Below are 15,752 nucleotides of genomic sequence, written 5' to 3' on the forward strand. Positions count from 1 at the left end.
TAAGATCTTGGTACAATCCTGGTTATTAATGACATGTCTTTGTTTATCAATTAATCCATTTTTACTATATAATCCACAGATTTTCATCTCACGCAAACTCGTGCTCGTAAAGTTAGTGTTAGTCTGACCTTTAGGGTGATACTAGCTGTCAGAGTTTGAGTGGCAGTAACAACGCAGGCGGTGAGAAACCGAAGGACACTGAGGAACAGTGAGGAGCGCCGCACCTGTAGAAATAAAGTGCTTTTCACCACAGGAAGTGAGTAACGTTAAAAAAAACTGTTGCAGTCGCTCCCATCTCATTTATTGTTTCATGTCCTCCAAACTAGAGTGATGTTAATGGACTAAGAAGTGTAAAGTGTGTATATATCCTGTTTTGTAGAGCACTCTTGTATTGCTTATACTGCAGTTTAAGTCACACTGGTGTCTGCTATATACTCCCTAAGACACACCTATTGCCTTGAGAACTGTTTAAACTGTGGCACAGATTCATTCCTCAGAGATGCTGGTTCATACAGACATGATGGCGTCACACAGCTGCCGCAGATTTGTCGGCTGCACATCCATGATGCCAACCTCCTGTCTTACATCATTTATGATGTAAGGAGTGGCTCCATCTTTCTCCTCTGAAATCTCTATCAGCATCAAGTCACCAGCTGCCGCTCACTGGATGTTTTGCTCTCAGCTGCTGATGCTGCCACCAACAGCCATGCCGCGTTCAAAGTCACTGAGGTGAACTCAGTCGCTTGCTGCCCTTAAAGACAGTTGAATAGCTGTACCTAATAACGTGGCCGGTGTAGTAAAGGCAAACTGTATGGATATGTCCAGGAGGTCAAAGGGCTGTGCGCCAGTACAGGACGTATGTTACTACGTGCTATAAACGCGACCTATGACGTCAAACCTCTGCGCCGACCACGTGGGAAGGTTTTTTTTGCCGAGGTAGCAAAACATCCGCAGTGCCGCTCGCTGGTCTGGCAGCGAGTATGAAAACAACTTTATTTTCTTCATTTCTGGCGTGAAACAATCTGAAAAAGGGCCCTCGGCGGTTTCGCTCCCACAGTCACTTTTTCCAGAACATGCCTCACGACCCCGACCCTCCTCCGGCTAAAAGATTCAAGCCGGGATCCGTGTTTTTCCGCCTCGATAAGAACAAGCCTGGAATGCTGCTGCCTAGAAAGGGAAATGCGAGCACTCCGATAGACGTCCAGAGGAAGCAGCTTCCCATCTATCAAGCGAAGCCTCAGCTCCTGAGCCAGCTGAGGCAGCTGCACGGTGCTGTCCTCATAGGTGAGTGTTCACAGCTACAGCCAGCCGCACACGTGAACAACACTATACTCTGTAGTTTATCTTAAACTGCCTATTTTGTGTTGGGTTTGTGGGTAGAAAGTCTGGCTAACGTCTCTTCACAGACATGTGTCTTCTGTTATTTCTGCCCACGTGATAATCAAAAGTATGCAACGTTAAATATATAAATAGAGTTAAAGTTTGCTTTGGGCTCCGCCCTGTATCTGTATGTGTCAGATAACTCAGTCCTGTGTGATCCGGCAGGTGAGACCGGCTCTGGGAAGACCACTCAGATCCCTCAGTATCTGTACGAGGCTGGCATCGGGCGGCTGGGCATGATCGCTATCACTCAGCCCCGAAGAGTTGCTGCCATCTCACTGGCAGGAAGGGTGGCAGAGGAGAAGAGGACTCAGCTGGGGAAGCTGGTACTCACAATAAACGGGATTCCCGTCTGCTGTGGACACCGGAGTTGATGCCTCTGCGTTGTTGACGTCTGCGCTGTGTTTCTGTTGCTTCCTCTTAGGTTGGCTACACGGTGCGTTTCGAGGATGTCACCTCCCCTGAGACAAAGCTGAAGTTCATGACTGATGGTATGCTCCTGCGCGAGGCCATCGGAGACCCCCTGCTGCTGCGCTACACTGTGGTGGTCCTGGATGAAGCTCATGAGCGCACTGTGCACACCGACGTGCTCTTTGGTGTGGTTAAGACGGCTCAGCGCAGGCGCAAGGAGCTTAACAAGATTCCCTTGAAGGTAGGAGCAAAGTTCACACGTGTTGTGACTTCGGCGTTTCTAGTAAACGCAGTGTGAATCGCCTCACTGCATCTGCTCTAAAGCCTGCACCTGGTGTCCTAACCTCCACAGGTCATAGTGATGTCGGCCACGATGGATGTGGATCTGTTCTCCGAGTACTTCAACAAGTCCCCCGTGTTGTACTTGGAAGGCAGGCAGCACCCCATTCAGATCTACTACACCAAACAGCCACAGTCAGACTACCTGCAGGCTGCTCTGGTCTCCATCTTCCAGATCCATCAGGTAGTTTCTGTGTCTCCTATTTCCAGTTTAGATGAAGCCAAACAAACGCACCGCTCTTCTTAGCATCATTATTGGAAACACAGGTTACGTTCTGTCGTGATGACGATTTTCCACACACGGTCATGCAGGAGGCTCCTTCATCACACGACATCTTAGTCTTCATGACGGGCCAGGAGGAGATTGAGGCACTGGCGAGGACGTGTCGGGACATCGCCAAGCATCTGCCTGACAGCTGTGGCTCGATGGTAGTTATCCCACTATATGCATCTCTGCCCCCAACACAGCAGCTCAGGGTCTTCCTGCCAGCTCCAAAGGTACAAACATGTCTCAACATCTCACACTGCTGCTCTCAGCAGTATCTTCTGATTTAGACATTCAGCATCATGTTGTAAGTCTTGCAAACGTTTTTCTCTCCAGGGCTGCAGGAAAGTCATTCTCTCCACAAACATCGCCGAGACATCAGTTACAATCTCTGGGATCAAATACGTCATAGACACGGGGATGGTGAAGGCCAAACGCTTCAATCCAGGTGAGAAGATTCAGATTGCAAATTCACAAATCACGCAGAGAGAAATACTTGTGCTTGAGTCTTTCCATTTAATACTAAGGGGGGGGAAACACGGTGCACCCGACCCCTGCAGCACCTCCTGCGGGTAGTGGGCCTGCAGGAAGATGGGTCCGTGTCCCTTTTTCACACTGTGCCCCATGGATTTAGGCCCAGCCACCAGACGCTCGCCCGCAGGCACCCTCCCCGGGCCTGGCTCCAGGGCAGGGCCCCGGTAACCCTATCCCGGGCAGGGGGAACTGTTCCCTCGATGGGCTTCTTCTGAATTGTTCTTAGTCTGGTCCCTCGGTTGGGCTGCTGCCCCTGTGACCGGCTCCGGATAAGCAGCAGAAGCTAGATGGATGGAAAAAAACCCACAAATGGGAAAAAATGTGGTTTCCAGGGTTTTTTTGCTGTAAGGATCATTTAGATGTGTAAAAATATTTGTTTGGCTTGTGACCCTTTGAAAGAAGTCGAGCCCTCCCCCGTGATCCTAAATTGAACGGCACAGATAAGGTGTTCTCCTAACAGCGCACATGATGTGACTCTCAGACAGCGGCCTGGAGGTGTTGGCGGTGCAGCGTGTTTCCAAAGCGCAGGCGTGGCAGCGAGCAGGCCGGGCTGGCAGGGAGGACTCTGGCTTCTGCTATCGTCTTTACACTGAGCAGGAATTTGACAACCTCGTCCCCACGACTGTTCCTGAGATTCAGAGGTAGGCTGTGGAGTCTGCTCTACACGCGTGATAGTAAAAATCCACCTCACGTGTCTCATTGATTTAGCTGTGTGTGATGCTTCTCACCCGCAGGTGTAACTTGGCAGGTGTGATGCTGCAGCTCATGGCTCTGGGGATTCCAGACGTGACAAACTTTGATTTCATGTCCAAGCCTTCTCCAGGTAAGATGCTGTCAGTCAGGAATCCCCTCTGGTCCTCCGGTAAGCGATGCAGAGTTAGCTGTAGTAGTGCTTTGTGTTTTCCACCAGAGGCCATCCGTTCTGCTGTGGATCATTTGGAGCTGTTGGGAGCTGTGGAGAAGAAGGACGGGCAGGTTTTCCTCACCACTCTGGGAAAGAAGATGGCGAGCTTCCCTCTGGAGCCCAGATATGCCAAAGTAAATCCTGCTGGTTCTGCTCTGATATTCTTTGTACATTTAGTCAAAGACAAAGTGTCAGCTCACAAGCAGACCCCTCTGTTTGCTCCACGCCGCAGACCATCCTGCTGTCCCCGGACTACTCGTGTTCCGAGGAGATTTTGAGCATCGTGTCGCTGCTGTCTGTGGACACCGTGCTGTACAACCCTCCGGCCCGGCGGGACGAGGTGCTTGCAGTGCGCAAGAAGTTCATGTCCAGTGAAGGAGACCACATGACGCTGCTAAACATTTACAGAGCGTTCAAGAAAGTCGGTGGCAACAAGGTGGGTGCGATGAACACAACTAGTGAAAATACATAAATGAAATCGTGCTGCTGAGCTGTCACGTGATCTCTGCTGCTGTAGGAGTGGTGTCGGGAGAACTTTGTCAACAGCAGGAACATGGGCCTCGTGAAAGACGTCCAGGCACAACTTAAAGAAATCTGCCTTAAGGTACATCTGCTGACCTCTGCCAGCACACAGGGATTCTCCCAGGAATCGCTGTTTATCCTGATCAACTACAGAGTATTTATTAACATTTAATGTGTAAATATTATTATGAATGTGCATCATCTCACAGGCTAACGCCTCCGGGGCTATTTTGAAAACAGCGAGTTGATGAATGGGTGCTTTCCTCCTTGATCTCTGCTGCACACCTGTCTTTGTGCGTCTCTGCGGTGAAGTCATGTGACCTGTCTAATAAGTCACGTCTTGTTTTCCCAGCTGAACCTGAAACTGGAATCGTGTGGAGCAGACACGGCGAGCGTTCGCCGCTGCCTTGCCCACGGGATGTTTGTCAACGCTGCAGAGCTGCAGCCCGACGGCAGCTACTTGGCTCTAGACACCCACCAGCCCGTGGCCATCCACCCGTCCTCCGTCCTTTTCCAGGCCAAGCCAGCGTACGTGGTCTTCAACGAGCTGCTGCACACCTCCCGCTGCTACATGAGAGACCTCTGTTTGGTCGACGCCGACTGGCTGCTGGATGCAGCGCCCGAGTACTTTGGCCGCAAGCTCCACCTCAACAAGAGCTAACCAACAAAGAAACGGGCCGCCTGCCACAAAGACTCTTATTGCAAGTTGGTGCAGAACGTCCGCTGTGTCGTAAACTACTCTGGATTTCACTACCTCCCAGTTGACAAGCTTTGGGCATGTGTCACTGAAGCAGAAGTCTGCATATCGAAGCTTGACTTCCTCCGGACTGTCATTCCAATTTTATGAGCTGTAATTTCTTCTTCTCGTCATTTAGCCACACGGTTGGCCTGAAAAGCCAGTTTGCTTTGAAGTGTCTTGCTTTGATTCTATCAGTAGTTGCATGCATTTACACAGCACAGGTAACCTCAAAGGAGCACAGCACGGGGCTGTTCTCCACCATGTTCTTCTTCATTGCTACCAAATAGCCATGAAAACGCTACAGCAGACAGATCAGTGGCTGCTCTACTCTGAAGGATGAGTTTTTCAGGAGCTAAGAAAAGCACTCTGATTGTTTGGGGTCTACATGAAGTGGTCTTACAGGGGTTTCTTTATGCAGTCAAAGTAGATTTGTTTCAGTCTACTGTCAGCTGTTCCCTTATTCACAACATGAAAAACAAACGCAGCGTGTCACACTGACATGGTTTCACTTACACAGCCTTGTTAGCTCGTGCATGCTCTTCTTCCCATCTGCAGTCGTGTCACCGTCCAGCATGCCTTCCTCTCCAGGTTCTGCTTGTTGCTGTTGGTCGTGCAGATGCCCACGCAGTCACCACACGTACGTGCAGACGCGTGCGGCTCCGTCACGCTTCGTAGAATGTAAATGACGCCGTGTTGATGAACAGGACGGAGTGTCTTTTTTTTACACGTTGGACTCAGGATTGTAAAATATAACCTGAATAAAATACACAGTTTCTAACTTTGTAGTCAAACGCTGAATGCTTTAGAGAATTATCAAAAGATCTGATCTGCATGAAGTTTATTGGAACGAATGCACGCCTGCCGGGGCTCCTCTCTGCGTGGATCATCTGATCCTAATACATGTTTGTTACATATTCTAATAAAAACGAATCCACCTGACTCGGCACACGTCAGTCAGGTTCTAACATGTGTTTAGTGTTGTTGTGTTATGGCCATAGTATGGTTTAAGCACTGTGCGAAAGTCTTGAGCCACCTCGTTTTTAAAAACATTTTGCTTCCAAGCAGACGACCTAAGTGCTTTTGAGCAATAGTTCTCCAGGCTAAGTTCTCCGTTGGATGCTGGATGCTTTTTCACTCATTTTCAGTTCTGACCATTTTCAAAGGAACGTTTTGGGTTTTTTAAATTTATTTATTTATTTATTTAGGACAGTGCATGTTAATGAACATAAATGTAAAAAAAATTTTTACATGAATGTAAACATACCAGATTATAGCCAAGGGCTAATTTCCATCTGTTGTCCTTAAACATAAAAAATAGACATAATTCATAAAAATTCATCATTCATTCATAATAAAAACTCCATCACCAAACTTACACATACACACCATTCTGTTCCCAAATAAAACATTAAAACTATACAACTCATACATGATCACACACTTGATTTGTCCATAACCAGTTTTTAACCTTTGCCTTAAACAAATTGAATGTCGAGCATTCTCTAATGGGTTGAGGAAGACTGTTCCACAGATGGCCTCCTGGACAGAGAGGACGTTCTGCCCAAATGCTGTCCGTCTGTGGGGTATAAACAAGTCTCCTCAGATTAAAGCTCGAGTGGTCCTGTCTGAGCTTTCTTTATGCCTAATGAACTGCTTTAGTGGTGGTGGAGCAAAGGAGTGTAAGACTTTATATATTAAACTCTTTTAAGTTTCACTAAGTTATTGAAGTTCAGTAATTTCTGTTTTTTAACACATGACAGTGGTGGTGGGAGGTCGGTTTTTTGTCAAGTAGTTTTAAACTTCTTTTATAAATGTTTTCAATAGTTTTAAGTGTTGTTGGACAAGCAAGTGACCAGGACGTCAAACAGTAGTCCATATGAGAGATGATCACTGAGTAAAAATAAGTTTTTGCAACATTCATATTTAAATTATTACGTATATGATTAAAATTTCGATTATTAAATTTAAGTACCTGGGACACTTTATGTGACTCTTGAAGGATAATGTTGGGTCTAGAATGACCCCAAGATATTTAAATTCTGGAGCTAATTCAAGCTCTGCTCCATCCAGGAATATGTTTGACTGCTTCAAGTTTAAGGGGCGTTTTGAAAAATACATACTGACAGTTTCTGAGGTGTTCAACATTAGGCATGAGTCTAATTATTATTCAAGTCTCTTAAACAGCCAACACTTTGCATAACTTTGAGGGAGAAGCCAGTGTTGTCTCCACATACAACCTGTCATATCTTTAGACGCTGTGTTACTATATCATTCGCTCCCATTTCTTTATTTGAATCAACAGAAAATGCCAAAGATGACATTTCCTCCAGGGGCTCTTGTGTTATGATGGAGTTATGATTTTGACCCACCATGCAATACTATCAGAAGAGTAGTGTGTTTGTTTTTTAGCATGATATTGGTCACAAACACTCTGCCAATGCAGTAAAAGTAGACCTGGGCCCTGTGCTTCGTACGTCGCTTACTACATCCAAGATCAAATGAAACATCCAAGACCAAACCATCGCGCTAACCGTGAGCGCGCTAATCCGGTTCCCCGAACACACCTGCTGTTGACGATTAGTACAGCTGGACGCAGTAATGTGACATCACTGGGTGTCGTAAAAGGGGCTACGCATCGATAGTAGAAACATTGATCGGCAACCCTCTGATTGGTCGGCGAAAATGTCGACGGAGCGCGCTCGGCTCGGTATTTTTCGGCAGCAGAGCAAGAACTCTTGAGTGAGGGATTTCAGGAGTTTCAGAGTTTAATCAGAACGCAAGGGAACACTGCAAAGGCTGCAAAAGCAAGGAGAGAGGGCTGGCAGGAAGTTGCTGACAAATTAAACTCGTAAGTAATTTAATAATAACAATAATAATGGAGTGGATTTATATAGCGCTTTCCAAGGCACCCAAAGCGCTTTACAATGCCACTATTCAGTCACTCTCACATTCACACACTGGTGGAGGCAGCTACGGTTGTAGCCACAGCTGCCCTGGGGCAGACTGACAGAAGCCAGGCTGCCATATCGCGCCATCGGCCCCTCTGGCCAACACCAGTAGGCGGTAGGGTAGATTTATTATATTACACTATATTATCCAATATTATATTACATTATATTATAATATGTTATATTTTATCCTCTGTCACATTAGAGCCACGACAGGACCCACTAGAACATGGGAACAGGTAAAAGTGAAATATAAGAATATCCTACAGAATGGTAATATTTATCACTTATATTGCTTTTCGTCTCTTGGAAAGAGAGCCTGAAATAATCTGTTTGTTTATAACAGCAACCAAGAAAAGGGCAGAGCAACAAAAGACAGGTGGTGGTCCTGCACCCCCTCGTCAACAAGTTGGTTAAGTGAATAATACCCTCACGGGAAAATCGATATCTCTCTATGAGCACACTGTCGCGCTGAGCTAAAGGATCCTGTCTGTCCCGCAATATACGCTGAATTCTGAGGACTCTCCTTATCAATCTTGCACCTTCCGCAATAAGCTGCTCGCGTATACGGACAGGACATGGCTGCGACAGGCTTCCCAAATCCACCTTCGCTTTTATAGCCGTGGTCTCTCATCTTGATTACACGAAGTAATTTACAATTACTACTCTGAAATATGAATTACATCTGTAATAATCACATACATGTAATAGAATGTTAATAGTACTTTTCCCTTTTTTAGGAAATGACCTGTATGTATCTGTGTGACATCAATAAATGGATCAAGTGCTGCATTATCTTTAGTTACATTGATGTTATTTATTTATCGCTGTTGCTTTCGTATGAATGACGCGGACATACCTGCGTGGCCGCGATCTAATCCTGTTTACATAAAGTAAACCTGCTCCCGAGCAGGTTTACGCTTACGGCTCTGTTGCTATGACAGCAAGTCCCGGATGGGCTTCGGGGAACCGAACGATCCAGGATCACGCGAAATCGTCAACAATCTAATCCAGCTAACTTACTTAGCGAGGTACGAAGAACAGGCCCCAGGATAGAAAAGCACGCAACAGCGCACCATCAGTCGTGGCCTGACGTCTCCATCGCTGAAGCAGTGAAGCAGCCGACATGCAAAGAAGAGCTTTGAATGTCCGTTAAGAAGCCCGGACGACTCTTCCTGAAGACTACTCAAAGAAATGGCAAGACTTGTCTAAGAGAGTTTAGGCTGTGATGAAGAATAAAGTGTTCATACCAAATATTTGGACTTTCAAGCTCATTAGAAGTGCACAAACTCTGTTTTTGCCTCATGTATTTGCGTTTATGTTTCAATGGACTTATTTCCCATTGTAGTAGCAAAACGGAAATGAGAAGCGTCTCAAGACTTTGACTGTTCATTGAGTCACTTCAGTACACAGGATCTCCCTGCTGCCGTTCAAAGACAGGTTCACAGACGCTGTCTGCGGGCTGTTGAAACACTGGAAAGCAGCTCCATCTGCTGGCGGGAGGGATTCACATGATGCACCTGATCAGCGAAGTGTCTGTTTTACTTTGGCTGATGCAATCCCGTCCTTAGGAACCTCAGTCGATCATGTATGCACACACACACTGAAAAGGGAAATTCCTACAAATGCACTACGGTAAACCAATCGAAATAAACCCCTTCCAGCTTTTCAGTAGCAGAACTGAGGCTGGGACTATTTTATTGAATCTTGACAGTTTTTAAGCCAAAACGGGGTTTAACTCTGGAGCAAAGCCTTATTAAATCTCGCCCCTGCACGCAGATATTTTTGCACTTAATCTCCTTAAATATGTATTTGTAAGCGTTTCTGTTTTAGTGTCACAGCGTGAAGTTTTAGATTTGTAGCCACACTGTAAAAAGCTGCAGCGCCCTCTGCGCTCGCTGATTTGAACTGCAGGGGGCGCTGATGTGTAGACAATCGTCTACACACACGTAATTTTTCCAAATAACTTTAATTAGTTTATTTATTATTTATTTTTCCTGTTATAGTCCTTTTTGTCGTATTCTGTGTAGTTTTTTAATATTTAAAATTGCTGTTTCGTGTCTTTCGCTTTTAGAGTATTACTTCCGGCGCAAAGAGTATCTGGGTCAATGTGTCCTTCCACACGTGCTGTCGGCGTCTTCTAGAAGCAGCGTCGGTAACCGGTGTTCACAGTTAGCTGTGCGGCACTGAGCGCATTGATTCTGTCGTGACAGGTCGTGGTGTTTTTGTACAATCATGCTAAAGTCAGTCGTCCGTGCGGTGGGAGCAGCTGCTCGCCTTTCTTCAGCCAGCACCTCCGCAGCGCGAGTTCTGCCCCTCAGCTACCCGGCACTGCGCTCTCCGAGTTCGGCAATAACTCGGCCCTTCACCCGGTCTCTCTGGATGTTAAGTAATAACGGAGCCTCGTCTGGATACAGGCCCAAACTCTTCAGCTCCAAGGTGTTGAGTCCGTCGGTGTCGTGTGGAGGACTGCACACAGAAGGTGACGTTTGGTTTAATCTGCTTTATACAAGCCAGGCAGCCAATAAACGTAACATTAGATGGATCCGGCAACTTGGACTGCTTGGATCAACACGTCCTTTACAATTTAAAGGGGTAAAAAGATTGTTTAACGATCGTTATAGACTGAGATCAGCATCTTCGGAGTCTTTCACCTTAAACTGTGATTAGTGGCTGTCGCTGAAAAAGGCTCTGAACCTGCCAATAGTCTTTGATCATTCAGCACACGTGACACGTGTAGGACTGTTCATAGTGTCAAACGAGAAGTTTTTGGACAGCCACAAAGCAGATGTTTCATTTTCAGCAGTCTTACCAGCACCCGTGTGTTGTGTAAAATGTTAGAATCAGCCTCGATGGTCATTTTAATTGTCAAAATGAAACCTTTAAACAAACTGCATCACGTCTCATGATGAAACCATAACCTCTTTGTTCAGGTGACAAAGCTTTTGGCGACTTCCTGTCTGATGAAATCAAAGAAGAGAAGAAGATCCAGAAAAACAAAAGTCTTCCTAAGGTGTCTGGAGGATGGGAGCTGGAGATGAATGGCACAGAGGCTAAACTCACAAGAAGTGTTTCTGGAGAAAAGTAAGTCTGCTAAAATGTGTGGGCAGCGTGGCGTGACAGACCAGCTCACCGTATTTCTGCTCTTCACAGAGTCACGGTCACATTCAACGTCAACAACAGCATTCCTCCCAACTTTGAGGAAGAAGTGGAACAGACACAGCAGAAATCAGCAGAAGAGGAGGTGAGGCACAGCCAGTGGTTTGACGAGGTTAAGCTTTTTAACACTGACCTGTGTGTCATTCAAACATAACCAAAGACGCCTACGAAAGACAACAGACGATTTAGAAAAGAACTTAAACTTGTATCTTTAAGCACTTCGTTGCTAGCAGCCTGTCACAAAAACATTTATTCCCATTTCTTTAGTAGAAACTGTGAAAAACACGCCAGCGATGGTTGGACGCAGTTTGACAGGTTAAACATTGTATTTCTGCAACAACAAGATGATTCCCAAAGAGCTGTCATTGCAGCATGTTGTGCAATATGGCCTTTTAAAAACATCTGAGGAAACTGGACAACAAGTGATAGGCCTAAACCAGGGGGGTCCAACTCCAGGCCTCGGGGGCCAGTGTCCTGCAGGTCTTAGATATCACCCTGCATCAAGTGATTAGTTCGTTACCAGGCCTCTGGAGAACTTCAAGACATGTGGAGGAGGTCATTTAGCCATTTAAATCAGCTGTGTTGGATCACCAGCCCTCGAGGCCTGCAGTTTGACACTCCTGCCCTAAACTATCTACAGCAGATGAAGAGTGTCTGAAAGCTGCGTCCTTAAGAAATGGATGAAAAAATACAGCAAAGATTTGACAGAGAACACGAGAGAAGTTTGTTTATCTACTGCGACCTCATCAGAAATGAAGTGAAAGGCTGGCTCTCAAGAAGCTGTTGAACATTAGTGAGGAATCTAAATGTGAGAGTTTTCTTTCAAATCATAGTCGGTACGTACAGAAAAGGTCAGGAGAGGGAAAACAGGCTCCGACTGTAAAACAGTGGAGGCTGCATTTCAGCCAGCAGTGCTAATATTAGATAAGATGGCCTTTTGTTAGTCCAAGAGATGGAAAACATCTCTGTTAGCGCGCTCGTCAAACGCAACAAAAGCCGAGTTGAAGAATAAAGACGAAATATTGACTTTCAGGCTCATTAGAGTTGTATGAACTCGTAAGTTTGTCTTCTACACTGTTTTCATATTAGTTTACTGTGTTTTCATGTCTGCACTCGTTTCAATAAACGCCTCCTCCATTTGCTCATTTCCTAACAACACTTAAACGCTTGCACAGCGCCGTAGGCGGCTCCTGCCTTACACACTGACGTTTTTAACCTTAACGTTTCACGTATTAAGCTTTTTCCCCCTTTTTGCAGCCGGAGATTGTATCAACACCCAACTTTGTTGTTGAAGTGACAAAGCAGGCTGCCAAACATTCCCTGGTGTTCGACTGCCATTTCCCTGAAGATGAGGTAAAGTCAAATAAAATGAATGTCTAATATTGCCAGTAGGAGCAGTACAGTGCTCAATACTGAACAATTTGTATTTTGTAGATGAGTCACGGTGAGGGAGAAGAGGAGAGCGACATCTTTGCCATTCGAGAGGTCAGTTTTCAGCCACAGGGAGATTCAGAGTGGAAGGAGACGAGCTACAACCTCAACACAGACTCTTTGGACTGGGTGAGAGCCGAGGCAGTACACACAGCAACGGTTCAATTATAACAGTCACTGAAACCAACGCTGTGTTCAAGGTTGCTTACTTTCTTGTACTGTTTCTCAGGCCCTGTATGACCATCTGATGGACTTCCTGGCTGACCGTGGGGTCGACAACACCTTCGCCGATGAGCTCACGGAGCTGAGCACGGCCATCGAGCATCAAGAGTACATCAAGTTCCTGGAAGACCTCCAAGGCTTTGTCAAATGTAATTAACCTTACTTCAGTGCACATTCTGGGAGAGTTCGAGGTGAGAGGGTACAGTAAGACTAAAGCACTCGGCGGTCCATCGATATGTTTGATGACCCTAAAAGACTGATGATGCCATCGGCCAGCAGCTGTCACGTGGCTGCAGATGTGCTTTTTGTGACGCTATTTTTCTGTAACTTGAGGTTCAGACACAAATGTATGAAAAGAATTACAAGTTGTGGTCATGTGTATAATCTGCTTTGTTGCAGTCAATATTTAAATATTCTAACAGTTCTCAAGCCAGTAATGGGACAATTTGTCAAAGTGAGACGTTGAACATTTCAATAAAAATCATCTCTTTGGTGTAAATGTGACAGCCTCTGATTTTAAAGCGTGACCACCTGGCTTTGAGTCTAAAGTGTGGCTGGCTGAGCAGAGTGTGTGGCCTTACTGAATGTGAATCATGTTGGTCAGAGGAAGGAACGGCGCTGTTCAATAAAACGGTTTAATACAGTACGTTTGTCTATTTTCATTTTTACATGTATTCATACAGTGTGACTTTATTTCATGCACTAAAAAGTCATTTTAATTCATAAACTAGTTTTTGACACTGTCACCAGCAGGCACACACAGCTAAGACCCGTCAAGCACCTGATATTTTGAGCTCTTGCTTGGTCAGTAGCGTTCTGGTTACAAAGTAACAGAAATGTGTCGATTGCCTGCAGCTTCATGCATATTCAGATGCAGATATTTGTTTCTAGACAACATTTTTAAAAACTCGTTACTTTTGGCCCTTGAACAGAAAGTAATCCAAGTTTTAAGTCAGTTAAGTTGTTATGGGCTCAAAATGTGGTCATAAATATTTTGTACTTGTAAATCAGTTTCGTATGTGTAAAAAGAATTTGTGTGTGCGTAACAAAGATTTGTGTGTGGACTTAGCCAAAAAAAACCCTGCAAGTTACAAGTACGAATTTTGACCCTATTTTTCTTCCTTTCATCTGATTGGTGAATATCATGTCGATCACAAATGTAACAATCCAATCAGAGAACAGATGGGTTTGGCTGTCGGAGGAGCGCTTTTTTGAACTGCAGGTCCTTGAAGGGTGATACAGTTTGAAGCTGGAGGATTGCTATATAAATATCCGATAGCAGCTAGGTCCCCTAACTTTCAGCAGCTGTTGAAAGGATAAAGTTGTGGTATATCAGTGGTTAGAAATAACATTATTACTTTAGGATTAGTTTAACACAAAGTCAGGGCTGACCCGGGACCATTGCTGTGAGTCACAGGGCGCAGCATAAAAGTCCTTTCACATCAGACGCAGGATGTGCTGCTAATGCTAACTGCTAACTAAAAGCAAAGGATCCAGAATTTGTTGCTGGCTGCTGGGCTCTGTGGGGTTTTGCAGCAGCTCTACCTGTACTAGATGCACCTGCTCCTTGTCTTTTCTCTGACTTTATGTCCTCTACAAGAGTTTCTGGGTTTTTTTTGCTAGTTCTTCAAATGTTCAATAAAAACATGTATGCTAATTCATAACGAAGAAAGCTTTGTAATGAAGACTGTCATTTCCAAAACCCTGCCCGCCCCCACCCCGCGGTCCGCAGCACTGTTGAAAAGGCTGTGGAAATCCCTGTATTAAACACGTAGACCTGTGACACAAAAATCACCAAACTCTGACGACCACAGACTGTTTTCCTTCGTGGTGATGAAGGAAAACGCTGGGTTGGCATGTAAAAGGGCATTTATTCCCTTCAAAGACCTGCAGTTCAAAAAAGCGCCCCTCCGACAGCCAAACCCATCTGTTCTCTGATTGGATTGTTACATTTGTGATTGACATGACATTGACCAATCAGATGAAAGGAAGAAAAATGGGGTCAAAATTCGTACTTGTAACTTGCAGGGTTTTTTGGCTAAGTCCACACACAAATTTTTTTTTACACATACAAATCCTGATTTACAAGTACAAAATATTTATGACCACATTTTGAGCCCATAAGTTGTTGCTTAAAATGTCTTTTGAATATTAAGAAGAAGGAAGAGAACAGGCTGCATTTCCCTGCTGTCATGCCTTCTTTCATTTTAGTAAACAGTCGCACACACAAGTCTAAAGAATCACGTCTGTGAGGCACCAGTGAACAACCAAAGGCTCTGGGTTGGAGTGATTTTGATGGAAACATTTTCTGCAGCTAATAAAAGACAAAGTGGCTGAGCTGATGGTTGATACAGTGTTATCAGTCGTGTGATGGAATATTTGAATGATAGTCTTTTGCTGCAACCACACACGGCGGATTGTTTAATGCTCGCAGCTGAGCTGTATTTATTAAAACTCTGAGCGTTAACAAGCTTGTGCTGTGTCTAAAACTCTGCAGGTGCAGGTTTAAGGGAAACCGTTACCGTTCATCCTCCAGCTTCTTTATGTTTATGGTATGCTAACCATAGCTGTGTAGCTAACCATAGCTGTGTAGCTAGCCACCGCTGACAGACCACGTGACTTTCGCGCATTGCATTGTAGGTACGAGTGGCAACAAAATCAAAACACTGCATCAAGCCTTTCCAGCACCGGTAATCATTAATTCTGCAGTTTTAATCCCCACTTGCATTTTATTTGCCCCAAAAACAGTTCTGTGCAAAACGACGGAGAACACGGCAGCTCCGCACGAAGACAGACGTGACGAAAAGGCAACAAAAAGTAGAGGAGTGAAAGGGTCAGACCCACACGAGCACAGAGTGGAGTAAGGACGTGCTGCCCAACTGTCAGCACGCACATATT

At 45.3% G+C, this 15,752-nt stretch overlaps 2 protein-coding genes across 2 annotated transcripts; both read left to right on the forward strand.

The window, feature by feature from the left end:
* Positions 1-897: 897 nt before the first annotated feature.
* On the forward strand, positions 898-6,061 carry dhx33 (DEAH (Asp-Glu-Ala-His) box polypeptide 33). The gene is made up of 12 exons (XM_080866328.1): positions 898-1,284; positions 1,546-1,706; positions 1,805-2,032; positions 2,144-2,314; positions 2,443-2,628; positions 2,732-2,843; positions 3,411-3,570; positions 3,664-3,752; positions 3,840-3,967; positions 4,066-4,269; positions 4,351-4,437; positions 4,708-6,061. Exons 1-12 carry the CDS (start codon positions 1,074-1,076, stop codon positions 5,014-5,016), a joined length of 2,046 nt encoding a protein of 681 aa, XP_080722454.1. The 5' UTR covers positions 898-1,073; the 3' UTR covers positions 5,017-6,061.
* A 4,076-nt stretch (positions 6,062-10,137) lies between these two features.
* Positions 10,138-13,498, forward strand: c1qbp (complement component 1, q subcomponent binding protein). The gene is made up of 6 exons (XM_080866912.1): positions 10,138-10,524; positions 10,976-11,126; positions 11,196-11,286; positions 12,459-12,554; positions 12,636-12,761; positions 12,862-13,498. Exons 1-6 carry the CDS (start codon positions 10,278-10,280, stop codon positions 13,009-13,011), a joined length of 861 nt encoding a protein of 286 aa, XP_080723038.1. The 5' UTR covers positions 10,138-10,277; the 3' UTR covers positions 13,012-13,498.
* Positions 13,499-15,752: the final 2,254 nt, after the last annotated feature.

This window comes from Rhamphochromis sp. 'chilingali' (assembly GCF_963969265.1).
Source record: "Rhamphochromis sp. 'chilingali' genome assembly, chromosome: 19".
Classification (NCBI taxonomy): Eukaryota; Metazoa; Chordata; class Actinopteri; order Cichliformes; family Cichlidae; genus Rhamphochromis; species Rhamphochromis sp. 'chilingali'.

Bases quoted from the DNA above. Each gene is read 5' to 3' on its own strand.
- dhx33 (XM_080866328.1), top strand. From the start codon at position 1,074: ATGCCTCACGACCCCGACCCTCCTCCGGCTAAAAGATTCAAGCCGGGA. The intron at 3,968-4,065 runs GTAAATCCTGCT...TCCACGCCGCAG, and splicing joins TGGAGCCCAGATATGCCAAA to ACCATCCTGCTGTCCCCGGA. The intron at 4,270-4,350 runs GTGGGTGCGATG...CTGCTGCTGTAG, and splicing joins AGAAAGTCGGTGGCAACAAG to GAGTGGTGTCGGGAGAACTT.
- c1qbp (XM_080866912.1), top strand. From the start codon at position 10,278: ATGCTAAAGTCAGTCGTCCGTGCGGTGGGAGCAGCTGCTCGCCTTTCT. The intron at 10,525-10,975 runs GTGACGTTTGGT...CTCTTTGTTCAG, and splicing joins TGGAGGACTGCACACAGAAG to GTGACAAAGCTTTTGGCGAC. The intron at 12,762-12,861 runs GTGAGAGCCGAG...ACTGTTTCTCAG, and splicing joins ACACAGACTCTTTGGACTGG to GCCCTGTATGACCATCTGAT.